This window comes from Electrona antarctica, assembly GCF_951216825.1.
Source record: "Electrona antarctica genome assembly, chromosome: 3".
Lineage (NCBI taxonomy): Eukaryota > Metazoa > Chordata > Actinopteri > Myctophiformes > Myctophidae > Electrona > Electrona antarctica.
In genome coordinates this window covers 2710344-2732843 of record NC_136808.1, presented here as the reverse complement: position 1 = coordinate 2732843, position 22500 = coordinate 2710344, and the positions used below count along the sequence as shown (strand labels likewise).

General features: G+C 44.0%; 2 protein-coding genes across 2 annotated transcripts in view; both read right to left on the bottom strand.

Annotated features, from left to right (window-relative positions):
- Positions 1-22500, bottom strand: part of LOC306920619 (MAM domain-containing glycosylphosphatidylinositol anchor protein 1-like) — a gene marked incomplete at both ends in the record, with an annotated part of 247081 nt that overhangs the window by 58626 nt on the left and 165955 nt on the right. Inside the window, 2 exons of the mRNA XM_079497429.1 lie at positions 15767-15912; positions 16787-17053. Of these exons, the coding sequence (XP_079353555.1) occupies positions 15767-15912; positions 16787-17053 (413 nt within the window). The remainder of the gene's footprint in view (positions 1-15766; positions 15913-16786; positions 17054-22500) is intronic.
- LOC306920545 (E3 ubiquitin-protein ligase TRIM39-like) lies at positions 9224-10838 on the bottom strand (the record flags this gene model as incomplete). The annotated part of the gene is made up of 1 exon (XM_079497358.1): positions 9224-10838. Exon 1 carries the CDS (start codon positions 10604-10606, stop codon positions 9224-9226), a length of 1383 nt encoding a protein of 460 aa, XP_079353484.1. The 5' UTR covers positions 10607-10838.

The following is a 22500-nucleotide window of genomic DNA, read 5'->3' as shown; positions in this document are numbered from 1 at the left end:
TTTAATTAAAGTTAAAGACTGTTGACCTGTCAGTTTAGTTTGAGCTCTGACAGCATGAGGAAAAGGAAACAGACTGTAGTGCACCAATACATTAAACTGCAACCAATCTTCAACATCATCATCCTCACCAATAAGGTAAAAGTGCTACTTTCGGCTTTAAAATGTCCCTGCAGCGTACTTTATAAAACGTGTTGGTAAAGCAGTGGAATTCTCTTCTAACGCATTAAGACCTGAGGCTGATTCTACAAAGCCTTCTAAATCCAAATAGTTTTGTGGAAAAATAAAAATAAAAAGGTAACTTATAATAGCAACAATAATGTTGTTATACCAGCGGTAATCAAACATCTTCATGTCAAGGACCCCCAATGATATGTATATCTGGCCTCCGACCTCCCTCTTAAAATATTTTGTACCAGGGACCACCAGCTTCTTCAAAAATATATTATATTCATATTTTTTTCACAATTTCTCAAAAATAGCAGATCTACAAGTAAAGCTCATAGCACGGCATGAACAAGTGTGACAAACACAGATGCTTTCCGGTTCTAACATTAAGATCCCCTGCAAATGAAAAGCACACCTTTCGGCTGCCGTGTTACGCGGTCAGATATAGGTGAGCCGCTGCTCAATGCCTACATGTCTCCCCAGACAGATCCACACATACAGCCGTTGTCATTTTGCATGTGCTAAGAAGATTGAGTGCCAAGGTGTTAAGGACATGAGTGAGGGGAAAGTGTTGCAGGAATAGATGGCTTGTGAAATTGAGACAGTATTACATTTGTTCTTGCACTCTATTTAACAGTGGAGGGGGCCGCTGAGATTCACTGGCGTTCTTTAATTTGCATCTCATTTTGTTCCTTCGCACCCGTTTCAAATGCTGCCGTCTGTCTGTCTGTCTGTCTGTCTGTCTGTCTGTCTGTCTGTCTGTCTGTCTGTCTGTCTGTCTGTCTGTCTGTCTGTCTGTCTGTCTGTCTGTCTGTCTGTCTGTCTGTCTGTCTGTCCTTCACTCACATGTGCATCCTGTTCTCACACATATGCACACGCACGCACGCATGCACGCGTGCACACACATACACACACACACGCACGCACGCACGCACGCACGCACGCACGCACGCACGCACGCACGCACGCACGCACGCACGCACGCACGCAGCGTCTAATTAAATGAGCATTTACCAGGTCCTAAACTGCAGTTTAATGTGTCTATTTTTTTAATACAGTCGAGGTGAGAAGTAACAGCTCAAACCGTTCCTTCGCTCTGCTTCAAATGGCAAGGTTTACTCTGTTATTTATGTGGATAACTTTTAGCTTTAGATTTTTTAAATCACAACTGAGGGGGTGCAAGAAACTAGACGTCCACTCTGACGTGCACTCTGACATGCAGGGGAGGCTAAAGCAATGCATGCATTGTGTTGACATTTGGTTATTTTTAGCCACCCTAACTGAGGCTTCATGTTTATGTTGTGTCTCTCAACAGTCCTGCGAACTCCGTCAAATAGTCAAGTCTTCAAGTTAGAAAGCAATTCATCCACACAAAAACAAGCTGGCATACGCCACATCCTCTCCCCTCTGCACGTGCACGCACGCACGCACGCACGCACGCACGCACGCACGCACGCCACGCACGTACGCGCGTATGCACACATTTGAAATGTTTATTTATGTCCACATAATGAGAAGTACAGGAATACCTTGTACAACGGACATAAACACTGCCAGTGTAGTTTGACAATAGGAGAGCAGCCAGTTACAACGTGCATGGATGGCAAAGCATCGTTACATACAGCACAGCTGACATGTCGGACACAGGACAACAGACATAAATCATGGATAAAGGAAACAACGCCTCCTCCAAATTGAGCGGCTTCCTATTATGGCTGAAACTGTTACCTCGTTAACTGCTTGGCTCTCCTTTTGGAAAGGCCGGCCATTTGTAAGCCCCTCACAACCATCTTATGCACATGCCCTAGGCTGCCAAAGATAAAAAACTAAAAGTTTACATCTGTAGCCTAGCTGTGAGATGGTCTGCACTAGCTGCTGATACTTCAGCACTTTGGTTAGAAAGGATTCTTCCAGGCTGTAGTCAAAGGTACAGCCGGCCTCGAGAATGAACACCTCTCTCACACACACACACAGACACACAGACACACACGCACACGCACACACACACACACACACACACACACACACACACACACACACACACACACACACACACACACACAATTTACAATTTAGGCATTTAGCAGACGCTCTTAATCCAGAGCGATTTACATGATGCAAGAACTAAAAACATGGCAATACATCATATACATAAAACGTAGTTATCATGAATCATACGTAAGCTAAGAACGTAACAGTGGAATATCTATAATGAAACTATGCATACTATAGAGCGCTATGTCTATGTCTTTCTCACACACACACACACACACACACACACACACACACACACACACACACACACACACACACACACACACACACACACACTGAAGCACTTTTACACATGCACACACACTCCCGCTGTGCAGCTGTATAATTCATTATGATTCGCTGTCTCTTATGATTCCGGGGCCTGTTTTCTATGAATAGATGATTACACTGCTATTTCACACAAAACTACAATCTCACTCTCATAGGAGCAGAAACTCGCAGAGAGGTTCTCATCATGAGGTCGGGGGCCCTCTAGGAGGACACCAGCACACGTCAGAAGCTGTGGAGACAGGGTCTCGAATGCTCAAGTCCAGCTGTAGCTGTGGAACTATCCATGGTGATAGTGGAACTATCCATAGTGATAGTGGAACTATCCATGGTGATAGTGGAACTATCCATGGTGATAGTGGAACTATCCATGGTGATAGTGGAACTATCCATGGCGATATGGAACTATCCATGGTGATAGAGGAACTATCCATGGTGATAGTGGAACTATCCATGGCGATATGGAACTATCCATGGTGATAGAGGAACTATCCATGGTGATAGTGGAACTATCCATAGTGATAGTGGAACTATCCATGGTGACAGTGGAACTATGCATGGTGATATGGAACTATTCATGGTTATAGTGGAACTATCCATGGTTATAGTGGAACTATCCATGGTGATAGTGGAACTATCCATGGCGATATGGAACTATCCATGGTGATAGAGGAACTATCCATGGTGATAGTGGAACTATCCATAGTGATAGTGGAACTATCCATGGTGACAGTGGAACTATGCATGGTGATATGGAACTATTCATGGTTATAGTGGAACTATCCATGGTTATAGTGGAACTATCCATGGTGATAGTGGAACTATCCATGGCGATATGGAACTATCCATGGTGATAGAGGAACTATCCATGGTGATAGTGGAACTATCCATAGTGATAGTGGAACTATCCATGGTGACAGTGGAACTATCCATGGTGACAGTGGAACTATGCATGGTGATAATGGAACTATCCATGGTGATAGAGGAACTATCCATGGTGATAGTGGAACTATCCATAGTGATAGTGGAACTATCCATGGCGATATGGAACTATCCATGGTGATAGAGGAACTATCCATGGTGATAGTGGAACTATCCATAGTGATAGTGGAACTATCCATGGTGACAGTGGAACTACCCATGGTGATATGGAACTATCCATGGTGACACACCATGGATAGTTCCACTATCACCATGGATAGTTCCACAGCTACAGCGTTCCACTATCGCCATGGATAGTTCCACTTTTCCAACTTTTTAGCAGTGGAACTGTCCATGGTGGGAAACCATGAACTATTCACAGTGGCATAGGACAGGGGTTCTGAACGTTTTTGGCTGGGGACCCCCGGAAATGCTTTGGCCATGTCTCGCGACATGGCCCTCATACAGGATTTGTGTTGGTAAAATGTTTATAAAACATTCACAACGCGGGCTCACAACGCGTCATATGGGACACGCTGTGAGCTTGTAGATTGGGTATTTTAAAATAGTCTATGTATATAGTTTTAAAGTAGGCTAGTTAAACTGATGTTGATGTTTTATTAACTAATTTAGCTGGGGACCCGGACCCCACTTTGAGCTGTTGTATATAAATACAGTATATACATCATCTCAGCCGTGCCTCCTAATGCTGCATGTACATTATGTCTATTTAGGTCTATTGAGAGAGGAGGTCTTTTCACAATAAGGGCCTTTCTTGGCCCCACCCTTCTCCCATTGTTTATATTGTGTTTAGTTTCCAAGATGGCCACAGCACCAGGAGGGGGTGGGGCGGAGGTGAGCGTGTGGGGTCGACATATGCCCTTACTGGGCTGCATTCACAAATTCAAGACACCTGTCTAGCGTTTGTCTGTGTGGTTAATGGCCGCTCCAATGCATTTCCAATGGAAGCCCATATATGGTTTGACCAAACATTTTGTTTGATGGGGGGAGGGGGGGGGCAGAACACATCCATCAAAGCTGTGTTCAGACACAAGTCAGGTGTCAGACACAAGGCAAGTGTCTTGAATGCAGCCCAGTAAGGGCATATGTCGACCCCGCCCACTCACCTCCGCCCCACCCCCTCCTGGTAACACATGGGAGAAGGGTGGGGCCGAGAAAGGCCCTTATTAAAATAACGAAAACTCTCTGAATTTTTTACTTTTTTCAAGCACTTTGGTTAGTTGGAAATTTCAGAAATGTTATGATGCAGGATATGTTAAATTAGACATGTGGATTTTCATACTGAAGCACACCTTATATGAATGGTTATAAAACAGAAAATAAGCTGCAGTCTCGCGTACTTATATACGACTCAGGCATATTGCTTGCAGTGGAGTTATGGCAAGCTGACCCAGCTAATATGGCAGCGGTGTTGACATATGGCCCCAGTGGCCAGTGTGGTGTCTATGTACAGTATTTATGTCTATGGCAGACTATAGCATACAGCACGACAAAACCGACAAAGACCCCATGGGATGTCCTGTGAGAAATTAATCAAATCATTGGATCTATATATAGTATTTTACCAACCTTTCATTGTGGGATTATCTGTATATTTTCATTATCTGGCCACTATACATTGTCACTGACACCAGTGTGTGCACACAGCACACCCCAGCGCATGCACAGAGCTGTAAATGCACACAGCACACCCCAGTGCATGCACAGAGCTGTAAATGTGGTATATCTCTGCTGTCTGGAAGAAACCATCTAACTCCAAAATGTTAATTTTTCAGGAAAGTTCAGGAACATCCAGCTCAAGTGGAGTTTTTTGTCAAAGCACGTTTTAAGGCCTGGGCCATGGCTCAGTGGTCCAGGCACCTTGGCTGGTAATCCAGTCTGGCAGTGTGCCGCGGGTTCGACTCCCGATCCCGACGGCCTTTACTGCATGTCTTCCCCCCCATCTCTCTCCCCATTTCCTGTCAGCCTACTGTCTGTCCCTCCATAAAAAAAAAGACAAAAAGCCACAAAAAAAAACATTAAAAAAAGCACGTTTTAATACTTTCCATTGATTCAATATTTATTTTAACCCATTTAGACCTGAGTTAAAAACATTCACTTTGAAAGAATATATATTCAAAGATTTGCGCCACATTTTTACGATTTTTAAAAAATGAGCTTGTAGATCTGCTATTTTTCAATAGCTAAATTATAACATGATGTTTAAAACACCAAAAGGGGTTCCCGCCCAAAATGGGTTAACCAACACAGAGACGTAAAGGGTGTTCAATAGCATTGATTTAAGCAGGGAAAAAAAATTAAACCCTCTAAAATGTAGTTAGGTGGTTTCTTCCTTTATATACTTATAAGCCCAAAACCATGTGTTTTCCCCTGTGTGTGTGCACGTGCGTGCACGTGCGTGTGCGTGTGTGTGTGTGTGTGTGTGTGTGTGAGAGAGAGAGAGAGCGAGAGAGAGAGAGAGGTTTATATGATGGCAGAAATAAGAATTCACATGATTCCCCAGCCAACAAGAGCTTATTAGAACATTTGTTATCAGAACAGAGCTCAGAGCTCTGTTCATGATTGCTGCAGCACTGTGCTGTTTTTCTTTTTTTTCTCCTCGTAAACGTGGGGTGAATTTATCCCAAGCACTCATGGAGTGGCTGCAGAGTGAAGGTATATGTTTCTGCAATCACTTGAGAATAAATGCAAACATGAGATTATCATAATGATAATGTCCTTCCTCCACAGTCCCTGGGTGGTATTTCGTCAAAACGGAAATGCTGGCCTTTTTGACAGGTCTGCTGTTTCAGAAACCGAGTTACCAGTATGGTTGCCTCTCTGTCACATTGAAGCTTCAGCCATTACATCGCAGAACGGAGAGGTTTTGGAGAACAGGGGGATGAGGTAAAAATAAATGGTAAATGGTGCATTTATATAGCGCCTTTATCCAAGGCGCTTTACATAGATTGTGCATTACATTCACCCATTCACACACACATTCATACACCGATGGCGGCGGAAGCCATGCAAGGTACCAACCAGCACATCGGGAGCAATTTGGGGTTCAGTGTCTTGCCCAAGGACATTTCGACATGTAGATAGGAGGAGCCGGCTCCTCCTGTCCTGATTCGAACCGCCGACCCATGGATCATTGGACGACCTGCTCTACCTCTTGAGCCACAGTGTATATGTGTATGTGTGATGGGGGCCCAGGCTGTCTGGAAAGCGAAAAGCTCGCAGGTTTTGATTGATTGATTGATTACTTTATTGAAAATACATTTAGAAGGATAGAGACACAAGAAAGCCGTTAGGCTTGTTTCCGTTGTGGTCCTCTTAGGGAAAGGGGATGGGGAGCAACAATACAAAACAGACAAAAACTAAATACCTTTGTATTTTGCCCTGCCCCCTTCTTTTTGGGAAAGGGGGGCAGGAGACAAGAAAATAATTAAACAACCCTCTACTGTACCCTCTACTGCACTGTACTGTACTGTCACTGTACTTTACTGGCACACCAAAATCACCATATATACAGTTAATATGTGCGTGTGTGTTTGTGTGTGTGTTAGGTTGAGCACAGGTGGTGAAAAACAACCATGCTGTTTTCGTGCTCAGACGCACCCAGCCTGCCAGCTACCCAGCCAGCCAGCCACACACATAGCTCCGTAAGCGAGTGGTTGCACCACTCAAAAACAAAACAATTTCATAAAAACATAAAAAAATTATTTTATTTATTTTTTTATTTTTTTATTCTACACTAAAAGGTCAGTATACATGAATAAAAAAAATATAGGACATGTTATAGGCCAACCGTCTTTTTAATGTGAATTTAAAGTTTTCAAAGGAACTGATCAATTTGTGGCTGGAAGGCAAGCCATTCCACTGAACTGCTGCAGACTATAGGAATGATGTTTTTCTCATATTGCCGTGAAAATGGCAGGGTTTAAAATCAGTCCTCCTGTCTCCTGTTTAGTTTTAGTTTAGTTTAGTTTAGTTTATTTGATCATCCTTCAGTTTCAAATACAATATTTAAAGACAATGAATGGAAGCTTTTAAAAAACAAAACAAAACGTGAAGATGATCAAAAGGAGTAGGCAGAAGCTAAAAGCTTATAAATGCCTATCCTACTTACAACAGAACATGATTCGTAATACTCATTACATTAACATTAACAGATTCACAAAACAAAAGTCAGATACGAGAATTCCACCCTACACCAAACCCCCCCAGTGTCACCGTAGAGATCCACCAGGATCCATATGAGTTACATAGCACTATGTAACCATTAGATTACACATTATTGTCTCCACCAGGCCGAAGGCATGGGGAGAGAGTATGTTTTGCACTCCGTCCGTCCGTCCGTGTGTGTGTCCGTCCGTCCGTCCGTCCGTCTGTGAACGGCTAATCTCCGGCACCGTTAACCCGGTCGATGTCAAATTTTGCACACACACTCCCTGGATGCCAACGATGAACCTCTGCCACAGAATTTCCAGAACGGCCTGTTATAGCGCCACCAGGAGGCCGCTTTGTGCAAAACAAGTTTTTGGACAGTACACCTACAGATTTTGTCCAAACATCACGCAAATTGGTACACAGTCTCTCTAGAGCCATTCAACGAAACGGGTCTTTCAGATTTCTCAGACTCCATCCTGATTGGCTAAGATTGGCTTCCAAAGTTCGCAGGAGTGCTGAGTTTCAAACAAAATGCTGCAACTCATGGTCACATCGTGTGATTTCCGTGAAATTGTGCACGCACATTCCCACTATGCCGAGGAAGAAATGCCACGTGAACATTTTCAACTCATGGTGGCGCAATAACTCGCCGAAAAGTGTTTTTACCTCTAACTGCACGGATCTGTGGATAACTTTGTATGCCAACTCCCTAGAGGCCAAGGAAAAACCTTTGCCTGGAATTTTTCACATCTGCTCTTTATAGCGCCACCAGGAGGCTGACATATGCAAAACACATTATCTAATATTACTCCTTCAGATTTTATCCAAATTTCACGCAAATCGGTACACATGCTCTCCATAATCATGTGATCAAGACGGGTTTGTTTGATTTCTCATAATCCACCCTCATTGGCTATGATTGGCTTCTAAACTTTTCAGGAGTAGCTCGCTTTGTACCCGTTTTGTACAAAATACTCAACGCAGTGTCCGATTGTGGTGAAACTGTGCATGCATATTCCCACTAGGCTTTGGAAGAAATGCCACTTGACAGTTTTCAAATCAGCCTCATGGTGGCGCTACAACAGGCCAAGCCACGTCACACACACACACGCACACGTTTATATTGCTCCTAAACATTTTGCCAAACATCACACACACACAGTCCTATCCTCCTGGTGGAGACCTGTGCCCAGAAGGGCACTTTTTCTAGTTACTATTGGTTTTTAACCGATTAAAACCAGGAAAGCATCTGTGTCACTTTAGATTTTAGCGTTGGCTATTCAAAAATAGCAGATCTACAAGCTCACAGCGTGTCCCTTCATGCCACACTGCGAGCTTTGTACATGTTTATGAACATTTAAAAAAAAAAACTCTTTAAAGTGTGAGAACTACTGATTTAGAAGGCATTTGCCTCAGGTTGTAATGGGTTAATAAACCACCAATATTATACCAACAACTACTGCCACTGTCATCATCAATATCAGGTTATTAATGTTAACATTATTACCACTACTGACGTTTAATGTGTAGAAAATAAAAAGCATTTTTGATCAATCTATCATTTATCATCATCATTATCTTCGTTTTTGTCATCATCATCATCATCATCATCATCATCATCATCATCATACATTGTCCAGAGTCAGACAGATCTAGGTAAGATCTTCAGAGTACCACCAGGAAGACCAGTGTAAATGCATGGAAAGAGTGTGTCAGTGAACCTGTGTGTGAAGGTGTGTATGTGTGTGTTAGTATCAGGATCACAGAATGACAGCTTTCCTTCATTCCAGTCCAGCTGGACTCTGATCCTCTGCGCTTTCTGCTTCACTGAGAGATCAGTGAGTGACCCTGAGGAGGCTGCTGTGTATTTACCGTCACACAACTTTATTCTCCAGAATGGACCCGTTGTGTCTCCCTTCCTCTGAAAGGACTCTGCTAACACACCTACTACCCAGACTGTATTGTCTCCAACCTCAACATCCCAGCTGTGAGTCCCTGAGTTAAAGCCCTCAGAACCAAGGACAAAGCCCACCTGGTCAAATCTCTCTAGATTGTCAGGAAGCTTCTGTTCCCCTCCACGTCTCACGCTGGTCAGATCATAAGACAGGGTGTATACTGGATGGGCAGTGTTGGGGTCCAGAACGACAGGAGTGTAGGAGACAATGTCCTTCATCTTGTCCCAGACTCTGAAGGTCAGTTTGCCCAGGTGTTTGGCCACGTCTATCAGTGCTCCTGAGACCGGCTGTGGGTCCTGCAGTGTGAGCTGGACTCTCTCCATCGAGGTCTTGTAGTTCTGCATGAATGAGATGTGTTCAGCTCTCAGCTCCTCCTCTATGGCTCTGATTGTGTGTGAAACGGTTGATATGTCTCTGTTCAGACCCTCGATCTTCTCCTTCATCATCTGACTCTTCTGCTGCTCTTCCTCTCTCAGTTTGGTGATCCTGGCCTTCTCTTCATCATGTAGAAACTGATGAAGCTTCTTAAACTGTTCCTTCATCTGCGTCTCTGTGTGTCGGGTCTGGAACGTAATGTGTTCTGCTGTTTGGTCATAGTTTGTTTTAGTTTTAATAAAGACCTCCAGTTTGTCCTGTAAAGGCTTCAGTGATTTCTGGACCTCCTCCTTGTGATCCAGAGCAGCTTCATCGACGGGCCTGATTCTGTGGCCGGTGTGTTTTTTAGAATCTCGACACACAAGACACACTGGCTGTTGACATTCCAGACAGAACAGTTTGAGTTTCTCAGCATGCAGACTGCAGAGATCCTCAGATCCTGCTGATGTTCTCTGATGTCTCTCCTGTGTGAAGGCCTCACACAGGTTCTTCAGAGCCAGGTTACGAGGTGGATGATCCGTCGAAGATATTGCCTTACAAACTGGACACTCCTTTATTCTCTTCTCTTGCCAACAGTCCTGCAGACAGGCTTTACAGAAGCTGTGGCTACAGGACAGCACAACGGGATCTTTAAAGATGTCACAGCACACAGGACAGGAATAGTCCTCTTCCGAGAGAGACAACTTGGAAGCCATTTTAACAAACACTCGCTCACGCAGTCAACACAGCACTCTGCCAGTCAGTCGTGGTAACTCTCCCTCTTCCAGAATGTTCCCTGAAGTTTACTTTCACTTTGAGTCCTGTTTCTTGTTAAAGTCCATTCAGTTGACAGACAGAGTCAGCAGCAGGTTCCAGTGGTCTGGGTCAGTATTAACTCCTGTAGCTTTTGGAAAGGCAGTCTGTCCTTCCTCACTGGACGTCGTTGTGTGTTTGATCTGAATGTGAATCTGATCGTCTGTCTCACTATGAGTCAGGCAAGAGGTGGAGCTGCCTTTGACAGACCTGTGGTAAAGTGCGCACGCCCACACATGCAGGTGTGTGTGCGCTCAGACACACACACACACACACACACACACACACACACACACACACACACACACACACACACACACACACACACACACACACACACACACACACACACACACACACACACACACACACACACACACACACACACACACACACACAAATCCACCCTGACAGGAACTAGCTTTTTCTCATTCCATTCTGGGAGAGAAAGAAATGCAGTGCGATTTCAAGGGGGAGTGGTTAACCACGCTAGGCAGGTTCGACCGGGTGCGACTCGGGCGACCGTGTGTCTGTCTGTGTGCAGCTACTGTACCTGCGTGAAAGTTTGCATGCGCACTCCCAGTACGCCAAGGAAGAACCTCTCTACTCCAAATACTTTACTACATTTTAAATCACGGTGGCACTAATTGTCTCCACCAGGCCGGAGGCATGGGAAGAGAGTATGTTTTGCACTCCGTCCGTCCGTCCGTGTGTCCGTGTGTGTGTCCGTCCGTCCGTCCGTCCGTCCATCTGTGAACAGCTAATCTCCGGCACCGTTAACCCGGTCGATGTCAAATTTTGCACACACACTCCCTGGATGCCAACAATGAACCTCTGCCACAGAATTTCCAGAAGGCCTGTTATAGCGCCACCAGGAGGCCGCTTTGTGCAAAACAAGTTTTTGGACAGTACACCTACAGATTTTGTCCAAACATCACGCAAATTGGTACACAGTCTCTCTAGAGCCATTCAACGAAACGGGTCTTTCAGATTTCTCAGACTCCATCCTGATTGGCTAAGATTGGCTTCCAAAGTTCGCAGGAGTGCTCAGTTTCAAACAAAATGCTGCAAATCATGAACACATCGTGTGATTTCCGTGAAATTGTGCACGCACATTCCCACTAGGCCGAGGACGAAATGCCACGTGAAGCCTCATGGTGGCGCTATAACTCGCCAAAAAGTGTTTTACCTCCAACTGCACGGATCTGTGGATAACTTTATATGCCAACTCCCTAGAGGCCAAGGAAAAACCTTTGCCTGGAATTTTTCACATCTGCTCTTTATAGCGCCACCAGGAGGCCGACATATGTAAAACACATTTTCTAATATTACTCCTTCGGATTTTATCCAAATTTCACGCAAATCGGTACACATGCTCTCCATAGTCATGTGATCAAGACGCGTTTGTTTGATTTCTCATAATCCACCTTCATTGCCTACGATTGGCTTCGAAACCTTTCAGGAGTAGCCCGCTTTGTACCTGTGTTGTACAAATTGCCACAACTATTCAACGCAGCGTCCGATTGCGGTGAAACTGTGCATGCATATTCCCACTAGGCTGAGGAAGAAATGCCACTTGACAATTTTCAAATCAGCCTCATGGTGGCGCTACAACAGGCCAAGCCGCGTCTCACACACACACACACACACACACACACACACACACACACACACACACACACTTGGCACTGGGTTGTTGGAAATGTAAGTCTCCTCTCAACTCATACCCCCCTTCCCTATCCTATACGACAAGATAGTCTTGGGAATTAGTCTATTTCTTACTTTATAAATGATAAGAGCTGTTTTAAGTTCAACTAAATCAATAAACTTCAATGTATTAGACCGTAAAAACAGTTTGTTAGTATGATCTTAATACCCTACCTTATGCACTATTCTTATGGCTCTCTTTTGTATTATGACAAGTGGCTGGAGGTTTCCTTTGTAAGTATTTCCCCAGACCTCCACACAATAAGATAGATATGGTAATATTAGCGTATTGTATAATGTGAGCAGTGACTTATAATTTAATAAATACCTTGTTTTGCCTAGAACACCAACACTTCTTGCTATTTTGGACCGGATATACTTTATATGGGGTTTCCAGGTGAATTTGTGGTCAATTATTACTCCTAAAAAGGTGTTCTCGTAGACTCTTTCCAATTTTACATTATCAATCTTTATGTCCAAGTGTCCTTGAGTACGATACCGAATGGTTACCTCTGCCGTGGATGAGTGGGTGAAGGTAACACCTTGGATAAAGAGGTGCTACAGACCATTTACCAGTTGTCGATAATAAAGAAGGATGGGGGGTGGGGGGGTTGTACGTGGAGATGTTGGCACCCCAAAAAAAGAAAAAATAAACACTCTGGGCGCCCAGAGTGTTGAAGCGCAATGCTCGGGTGCTGCGTATCTTTACCATAGAAATGCATGGGAGACAGGCGCTGCCAGCTAAAATAAATAAATAAAACACGTTCTGTGGGACATGACCCCTTAAAACGAACAGACCAGAGGGACTGTGTGAGGCATTGTTAATTCACTGCAGGTTTCCATTGATTAGGTGTCTACTCCCAGACCACAGAGCCGATATTCCCCCCCAACCTATGAACAGTAACACCCACGTTTACTTAGCCTGTTTACACCACCTAATACACACAGAACTGCAGCTGTGTGGACAACACTGGACAGTATCTTCTCCTTCTGTCATAATGTCTTTTAGACCTGCTGTGTAATCGCCCAGGCTTCCTTTAGGAAAGTGGTTCTCAAAGTGGGCCCTCATACAGGATTTGTGTTGGTAAAATGTTTATAAAACATTCACAAAAATGTTCCACAGGCTCACAACGCATATGGGACACACTGTGAGCTTGTAGATTGGGTATTTTGAGCGTGTGGGGTCGACAGCTGGTGGTCCATCTAACAGTGGTCCTTTAGGGAAGTGGTTCTCAAAGTGGGCTCCCGGTTACCCCCAGGGGTCCTTATTGGAGGAGCTCCAGGTGGTTCCCAGCAAAATGAGTTAGTATAGCAACAAAATCAGTTTAATCCATTTAGACCTGACGTTGAAATAAAATAAAAGTCTTCTGAAAGAATATAAATTCAAAGATTTGTGCCTGATTTAGCTCAATAGCTAAAGTATAACATAATGCTTATAGTTAAAACACCAAAAGGGGTTCCCGCCCAAAATGGGTTAACCACTTTAACCCTACATTGTCTCAAACCGCGTCACAGCGGGACATGTTATGAGCCTGTATGGCTACTTAATTTTTGAGGGGCGATAGCCCCTCCTATGTCCAGCTTTGTGGTGTATGTGCACAAACGTTAAATCCCATTGACAATGAATGGCCAATTTTGAGTGATTGGGTAAACGCAAACCTTGCGTAACACAAACATTGAAGACGAAGGTGAGGACGCAAATTCTGATTGGCCGGAAGGAGATGATTTATGATGATGTACGATGATAAGATCACCCCTCACTTCACATGGGTGTGATTTTTTTAAATAGGCTATAGAAAAACATTGAAACCTAATGTTTAAAAAATATCCCAAATGATGAATATGTTTGAGAGAAGCTAGCCCCTCCTATATTCAGCTATTAGTGTAGATTTCCGTCTTACACAAACATTAAATTCCCATTGACAACGAATGGAGAATTTACGTCATATGTGTCTGAGCAAATCGACATGTTACGTTACGATGATGTACGATGATACGAGCGCCCCTCACTTCACACAGGTGTGATTTTTGAGGGGGCGCAAGCCCCTCCTTTAGCTTTTGTCCCCACAAAATGTCCGCAACACAAACATAAAATGCCATTGACAATGAAGGGAAACTTTACGTCATGTTGTCCCCACACGTCTCATATTTGCCATCGACAATGAAAGGAGAAATTAGGTCAAATGTCCGCAAAACACAAACATCAGAAAGCGTTGTCAACAACACTGAGGAAGGCCCACTAGGCCGAAACGCGTTCACTGTTTGCTCGGCAGAGGTAAATCAATAAATCATGTGAAAAGGACATGTATACACTGACACCACGGCGCGTAATCAGCGCCTCAAACTGTGACTCCGCCCACCCCCTGGGGAAGTTTTGATTTGCGCTCGTTCACTGCAATGCAATTTGCGGCATTTTCAAAACAATATTGAGCAGAGTAGCGATTATCAAACGTATTTGCAATGCCATACGTTGAAAGATCTGTTGCCCGTGGACAAGGCACGCTACCTCCGCAAGTTAGATAGCATCGGCATAGATGTTTGTCCGTATGTGATTAAGGATTGGACCAAGTTTCATTGGCAGCCATAGAAAATTCTTACCCCAGGCTAAAACCGGATGTGACGTTTTTGGGCGTTCCTGTCTAGCGTGGTGTCAGTGTATCGAGTGCTGGCATTTTCTTCCCTTTCTGATGTATCATGGAGCCTTGCACCTAGAAGGATTTCTCTCTAACCTGGAGTGTTGCGGGGTTGTCTGCTTCGGCAGTCTTTTTCTCCTCAGTGCAACACAAACATTAAATGCCATTGACAATGACAGGAAATTTACGTCATCTTCTCCCCAGACGTCTCATATTTGCCATCGACAATGAAAGGAGAAATTAGGTCAAAATGTCCGCCAAATATGAAGTAAATTTGTGGCAACAGGCAACAGGCATTCTGATTGGCCAGTATGAGATGATGCATGATGATGTACGATTATAAGAGCGCCCCTCACTTCATCACACGGGTGTGATGTTTTTTTCAACTAAATGTTGCTTTTTGAAAATAGTAAATCTTAACAAAAACTTGAAGACAAATGTTTTATTGGTGCAGCCTGGATGGCTGTAATCTGGTGCTGTGTGCAGACGATCATCATGACTGCGTGGCAAAGGGTTGCCATGACTTTAGGCTCACACGTTGTGGTGTCTCTAGTCTGTGACAGTCCTACGGAGGCGTTGGCATTCATTGCTTTGAGAGACGGACAGTGTGGCTGCTTCTTGTGTGATGTCTGATGCACTTTCTGCCACGAATCATTTGCGCGCGCACATATTGTGTGCTTGCGTGCGTGCGTGCGTGTGTGCGTGCGTGCGTGCGTGTCCTACCTCGCGTACGTTGACCCAGTAACCAATGACAGGGTCGGTGGCTGCAGGTTCTTTCTGCGTCCACTGCAGGGTATAGGAGTAGTTTCCCTTCATGGTGCGGATGGGGTTGGGTGTGTCGTAGTAGAACTCAGCGCTGTACGGCCGTGCTACAACAAGCAGGACAGGGTAGGTAAGGAGAGGAGAGACAGGAACCATGAAGTAGGGTATGAGCACTTATGAAGAGAAGACTTCCGCACACCCGGCACCAGTTTTGCAGCAGGTGCGTTGGAGACAAAGCAGCAGACGTGTAGGAGAAGGAGGGAGACTGTCACTTGTCACTTGCTGGTTCAAGAGTCAAACGTGCAACGTTTCGGCCTTGCGGCCGAAGAATCAGCCTTTTGGGTTAAGTGGCCCTTTTTGGAACTGGCAGTCTGCCATGTAGTTCTCTGGTAAAGACTCGCTGGTGTGCTTCTCTTCCCAGGGCTCGAGCATCGTGCTTCAAACCTCTTGGCTATTTAAATTTTTTGGAGGAGGTCATTAACACAATCAGTGCCGGAAGTCCTTCAAAATAGGAGCTCTGGGGTGCCGGAAAGACATGGCCGCTTTTACTCGGAAACCCATGACCCGGAAACAATCCACTAAAAAAAGTTGACTTTACATAGCCAGCTTACATTGCGATCGTTTTAGTTTATACGATATATGATCCAAAAAGCGTTCATATTTTGCGGGAGAGACGGATGAGGAGCAGAAATGAAGCGCCAGTATATCGATCCGTTCAACACCACGGAGAGCGCCCTGGATTAGGAGAGACGAGTCATTTTTTCCGCCGCGCTAACAGCTAAGTCAACGGTAAGCTAACAAGAGTCTAGAGTGTAGCATACGGTAGCTGAAAGGCGAACTGACAAATAAAAAAAAGGGAAAAAATCTGAATATTCTTATCTCGCCCCGTATCATTGAGAATGCGCTAGGACGTCCTCAGACGTCCTATGTACGCGTCGATTGGGACCCAACATGCACATGGATGTGTCTCCATCAACTCACCAGAAACATCGAAGGTGCACGTGGACGTTCCGGCCGCATTGCTGACCCGGCCCTCGTAGGATCCGTTGCTGGTGGGGTCCAGCTTGAACCTGAGCTCCGGGGTCTCCTTCAGGTCCGGCGGGGCCATGCGGACCGCCTCACCGTTACGGAACCAGCGCACGTTGGTGAGGCGAGGAGGGTAGGAGCGCAGAACGGCACAGCGCAGCGCCACCATCTGGTAGTTCCTGGAACGCACGTCCTGGAAAACCGGGTCCAGGATCGGAGAATCTAAACAAAGATGGACATTTTAATCAGGTTCAGGAGATTTTGAAGGATGCATTTATTTTTGTACAGTTGCTCTGCTCTATTTAGTCAACTTATTTCTTCGTCTAAGGAGCTCGATATGAAGTTATTCATTTCTGATACATTTCTATAAGGCACATGGCAACAAGAAAGGGTTATGTGGTTAAATATACAGTGCAGCACAAGTCTAGAACTGCATGTGTAGGTGTTTGTGAATTCATGAAAAAGTAGCAGCAAGCACAGGGAAATAATATATTACACTTAACCATTATTTATTGAAATGATTGAATTAAAAATCTATGTATTGTACAAGTCAGAGTTGATGTTGGATATGCTTTTCTTTTTGTGTTGAGAAAGCAGGGCTCATGGGAGCTAATTAACCAAGGAAACAAGGTTAGCTAAGATATACCAAAGGAATAGGAATACTCTAATTGTAACATTAGACAGCAGCAGAGGAAAAAAAAAATATGAACTGATAATATTTATAATTTCACCTCATAAAGATTGTATTTATTCCATTCAATGTACAGTATGTTTTGTGCAATAATACCTAATTATGGTTTCCATTAGATAAGACTTTACACATGGGGCTGTTTGTTATTTGTTTCAACATATATCTACACCAACATTGCTGTGCATGGGGATATTGCAAGTGGGAATAATTGGACGAAACAATATGATTTCAATGATAATATAATATGAATTTAGTATTTAATTTACTGTAAGAAAGTCAAGTATATGTTTTGTTTTCTTTACACCCTCGTCCCCTATAACCTGACTCCGCCAGATGGGGCAGCAGAGAGTACACTGGGTTCCCCCTTCCTGCTCCCATCTGGGAACTCTCAGGCAGACTTGATGCCCGGCCACAAAACGGCCTGGCCAATCAGCAGCAGCTAGAGGCGGGATAGCTGCTGCTGATTGGCCAGGCCGTTTGTGGCCGTTTTACGTCCCCTATACCTTGCCATGGAAACGTGTCCACACATGCTATGTTAGACAGTTGCTAGGTTTGATGTTTATACCTGTATCCTACTGTAGTTATACTTTGCAAGGAATAAATGGTTCTCCTCGCACTCTATTTATGTGACAATTTCATTCAATCGTGTGTAGGGTTCATGCAGAGACCTTGCACTTTCTAAATTGATGCTAAATGGCTAAATATGTGAAATTACAGATTAAAAAGACACGCGTGAGACTTAACAAGCAATGCTGTCATCCTGAACAAATGTTAGCGCCATGAGGGCTCATCTCATCCTCCCTCCACATTCAGTCCCTAGACAGTCTGCGCTAACCTTCGCTCTGAACCAGCTGTAATTAACATGTCAGCTGGATATCTATGGATAATCACATCTAGCTGTCATTACCCGCAGGTCAGCAGAGCAGAAACGCAGCCTATATCAGCAGCCAGCTAGCACACCCCCTCCAGCTAATCATAGATATTAGATGAGATGCTAATGTCGCTATACGGTGCAATAGCTGATGATAAGGTCCTTCCCGGAGGTGAACTGCATGGTGCTTGGTGGCACGACTCTGAATCTCTCAGAAGACATATTTACTTGAGAAGGGAAAGCGTACTCTAATTCCATGTTATGCCTGCAATTTACATAACCACACACCACGGGTGGTTAGAAAACGTGGTTAGAAAACGGTTCGTTTTCAGGGAATGGGGGGGAAAAAAAGAACCTGCATGTGTTCAAACGGAACCAATGCAGTTATTAAGCTCTTGTTGATATCTTTCATGGGTTAAAAATGTTTTAAACCCGCAAACACAATTAAACAACTTTCATCTCAAAACATTTTCAAAGAAAGCAGTTCTACAAGCTCACGGCACAACACGCTGTGAGCTTGTAGATCGGCTATATCTTTGCTCCTTATGTGTGACACTGTATATGATAAAGTAGGGCATTAATTCACAAAAAAATACATAAACAGCAACGATAATGATACTGCGGCGCAAGGAAGAGAGAGAGGGAGGTCGGAGGGAGACGCAATAAAGACAAAGAAAGACTGAAGCACTCGGTTAGATATTGAGTACTGTAAGTAGAGAAAACAAGTGAGAGCGAAAGAAATAGAGAAGAGAAAGGAAGCAGGCCACGGGGGATGATATATAGTCTGCACGGTTAATTATCCCAGAGCCAGAAGTCTGTCAGAAGAAAAGAGGTAATATTATAGACATATTTCACTGGACATGCTAAGTTGTAACAGGAGACGGGCCCATTTAACCCATTCAGTACAGGAACCCCTTTTGGTGTTTTAACTAAGCATTATGTTATACTTTAGCTATTGAAAAATATCAGATCTACAAGCTCATAGGGTGCCACCGAGTGGCGCGCTACGAGCTTGTAGGTCTGCTGTTTTAAAAAAATCGTGAAAATATGGCACAAATCTTTGAATATATATTCTTTCAGAGCCAACGTTTTTAACTCAAATCTTTGCTTCTGAGGGGTTACTGGAACAACATAATTTCAGATGGGGGTTGGTGGCCAATTACATATCATTTTTGGGGTTCTTGACATGAAATATTGAGCACCACTGATAGGCTACAGAAACATCTTTCAGAAAACTGTCAGAATTTAGAAGACATTTTTTTAATTTCGATGTCAGGCCTAAATGGGTTAAAGTAAATGTCTACTCAGAGCCATAACCACACTTTTCATTTTTATACCCAGCGTATATTCTTCAGAGCCAGCAATTACCTCCTCACATAACGACCATTATTACGACCTCGTTAATCTGTACAAGATGTACAGTATAGATTCCACACGGCATTTCCATGTTAAGCTGGAATGGTATTTTAATTAAAGCAACAGTGCTTTTACGTCAGTTGTCTCCCTCTCTTGATGGAAACGGGTCATTGCAATGATGTATATGAACTGGCAAAAGATGGCGGCTACATCTATAGTGTCCAAATCCGCTGCTGCGCATTCTGCTTCAAATCACTACTGGCATTGTCAAGCAGTAGGTGTCCTATCTGTACCAGCTCAGTGGCCTTGTGGTTAGAGTGTCCGCCCTGAGACTGGGAGGTCGGGGTTCGATCCCCGGCCGGGTCATACCAAAGACTCTAAAAATGGGACCCAGTGCCTCCCTGCTTGACACTCAGCATCAAGGGTTGGATTGGGGGTAAATCCCTGCGACATACTAGCGTCATGTCCAGGGGGTGTACTTGTACATCAAGCTGCCTCACGCTACAGAAACAGGAGTTAGGCTCCTGCCCCTATGGGCCTCATGGCTCGGCAAGGCTACTTAGGTGTCCTACAGTTGGAGGCCATCGATATTGTCCTTTTCTTTTTGCTGAGGTTTGCGTGATCTGCGCAAAAGGACAGTTAACCCATTTTGGGCGGGAACCCCTTTTGGTGTTTTAAACATTATGTTATAATTTAGCTATTGAAAAATAGCAGATCTACAAGCTCATAGCGCGCCACCGAGTGGCGCGCTACGAGCTTTGTAGGTCTGCTATTTTTGAAAAATCGTGAAAATATTTATTTCAGAAAACTGGAGGATTTAGAAGGATTTTTTTAAATTTTGAGGTCAGGCCTAAATGGGTCAAATGATAAGGGACAATATCGGTGGCACCCAACTGTACCTGACACTATAGGGTTTAAACTTCACAGTGGAAGAGTAGAGAGACCACCTCCAACCACTGCACATGTACTAGTTATATTGTACCAGTAAGACGCCCCGAGGGCGAGAAGCGTGCACGCATCCGCCCAGGTGACGGCAGACTGCTGGGCGAGCGCTGGCGCTTTGGTATGGAGGGTCAGATCAACCATATGGAGCCATATGGAGCGTGTCTTGAGTGTACAGGTTTTGCAGGTTTTCATAGTAATCCGAGACCTATCGGTCGCAATTTACATTCACTACCATGTGCTAGTTATATTGTATTAACAGTTTGACTCCATAAAACGCGTTACCCGCTATTTAATCAAATATTATACGCTGCCGAGATAGTTGTATTACCTTTAGAGCATACGCTGAAGTATTTTCAGCTTTCAACGACAAAAATCCGGCGAAAAATGGTCCGTCGGCATGTTATGATCATCAACACCATTACAATGCGCTACAGGACCCGCCTCCATGAGGCATTGTAGTCCAAACAAACCCCCCGTCCACTTACATTGAGCTCAATTTCCCAGAAGCCCTAGCAGCCCAGATGATGACTTGATTTCCGGTTTCGTCATCATAACGCGACGGCCTCGTCATCAGATCCCGGATAAATCCGCTGTTTTTTTTTTATTATTTTAAAACGGCAAATTAAACGCATTAAACAAATGCCGGGTATAGCGTTTTAGGTGCGGTGGAACACTGGATTAAACAATTAGCGGCCGTCAAACTGTTAATATACTCTACTACCAGATTATCTGATCTAACGGAATGGTTAGAATAACACTTGATTCATACAGTATACGTTCGGGATTAGAGTTTTAATTGCAATTGGTTGCTGTGGCATCGTTATGTGTTACACATCTAACAGCAGTCAGTAACAGCAGACATCTGACATGGAACATTGATTGATTGATTTAAATGTGTATTTCTCATGTAGTACAGTATGCAGAATGGGTACATTTCAAACAAAAGTCAACACTCCATGTCCTCTCAACTCTTCCAGAGCTTATACGTAGGGATGTGCCGATGAGACATTTTGGCCGATATCGATATCCGATATAATTAATTGCCGTTATGGCCGATAACCGATATTACAATTCTGTATTGAAAAATTATAATAATTTTGTCCATTCTGAAAATTATATGTAACAGGGAGGGTATCTGCACTGCACGCTTAGGCAAGTCAGATTTCATTTAAATACCTTTATATTTAATATTGTGAGCTTGTAGATCTGTTCCTTTGCTGTTACTTTGATCTTAATCGATTAATCGGCATCGGTTCGATTAATTGATTAATCGATTAATTGATTAATCGAACCGATGCCGATTCATCTAAAAACAACTGAAATCGTCCGATACCGATGTGTTTGCCGATTAATCTCCCATCACTAGCCGTACCATAGTCACCACCTAGTGTGTGTTCACATGGCATACAGTAGTTGTACTGTATATGGACAATTTACAATTTAGACATTTGACTGCAGACATGACGAGGGCAAAATGGTGAGGAGGGAGGACGATGACGAGCATTGAAGATGAGCATGGAGATGGAAAAATGAGTGAGAATTGACCGTAGGAAAGAATAGCAAGAGAGAGAGAGAGAGAGAGAGAGAGAGAGAGAGAGAGAGAGGGAGAGAGACAGAGAGAGAGAGAGAGAGAGAGAGAGAGAGAGATAGTTTGTGTGTGTGTGTGTGTGTGTGTGTGTGTGGGGGGGGGGGGGGGGGGGCATGGGAGGGAGCTGAGGAGCGACTAATTTGGTTTTCAATATAATTCTCAGAGGAGGTTTAAACCGGATAGACTGTGAAAGAGAGAAGAAAAAGAAGAAGGAATGA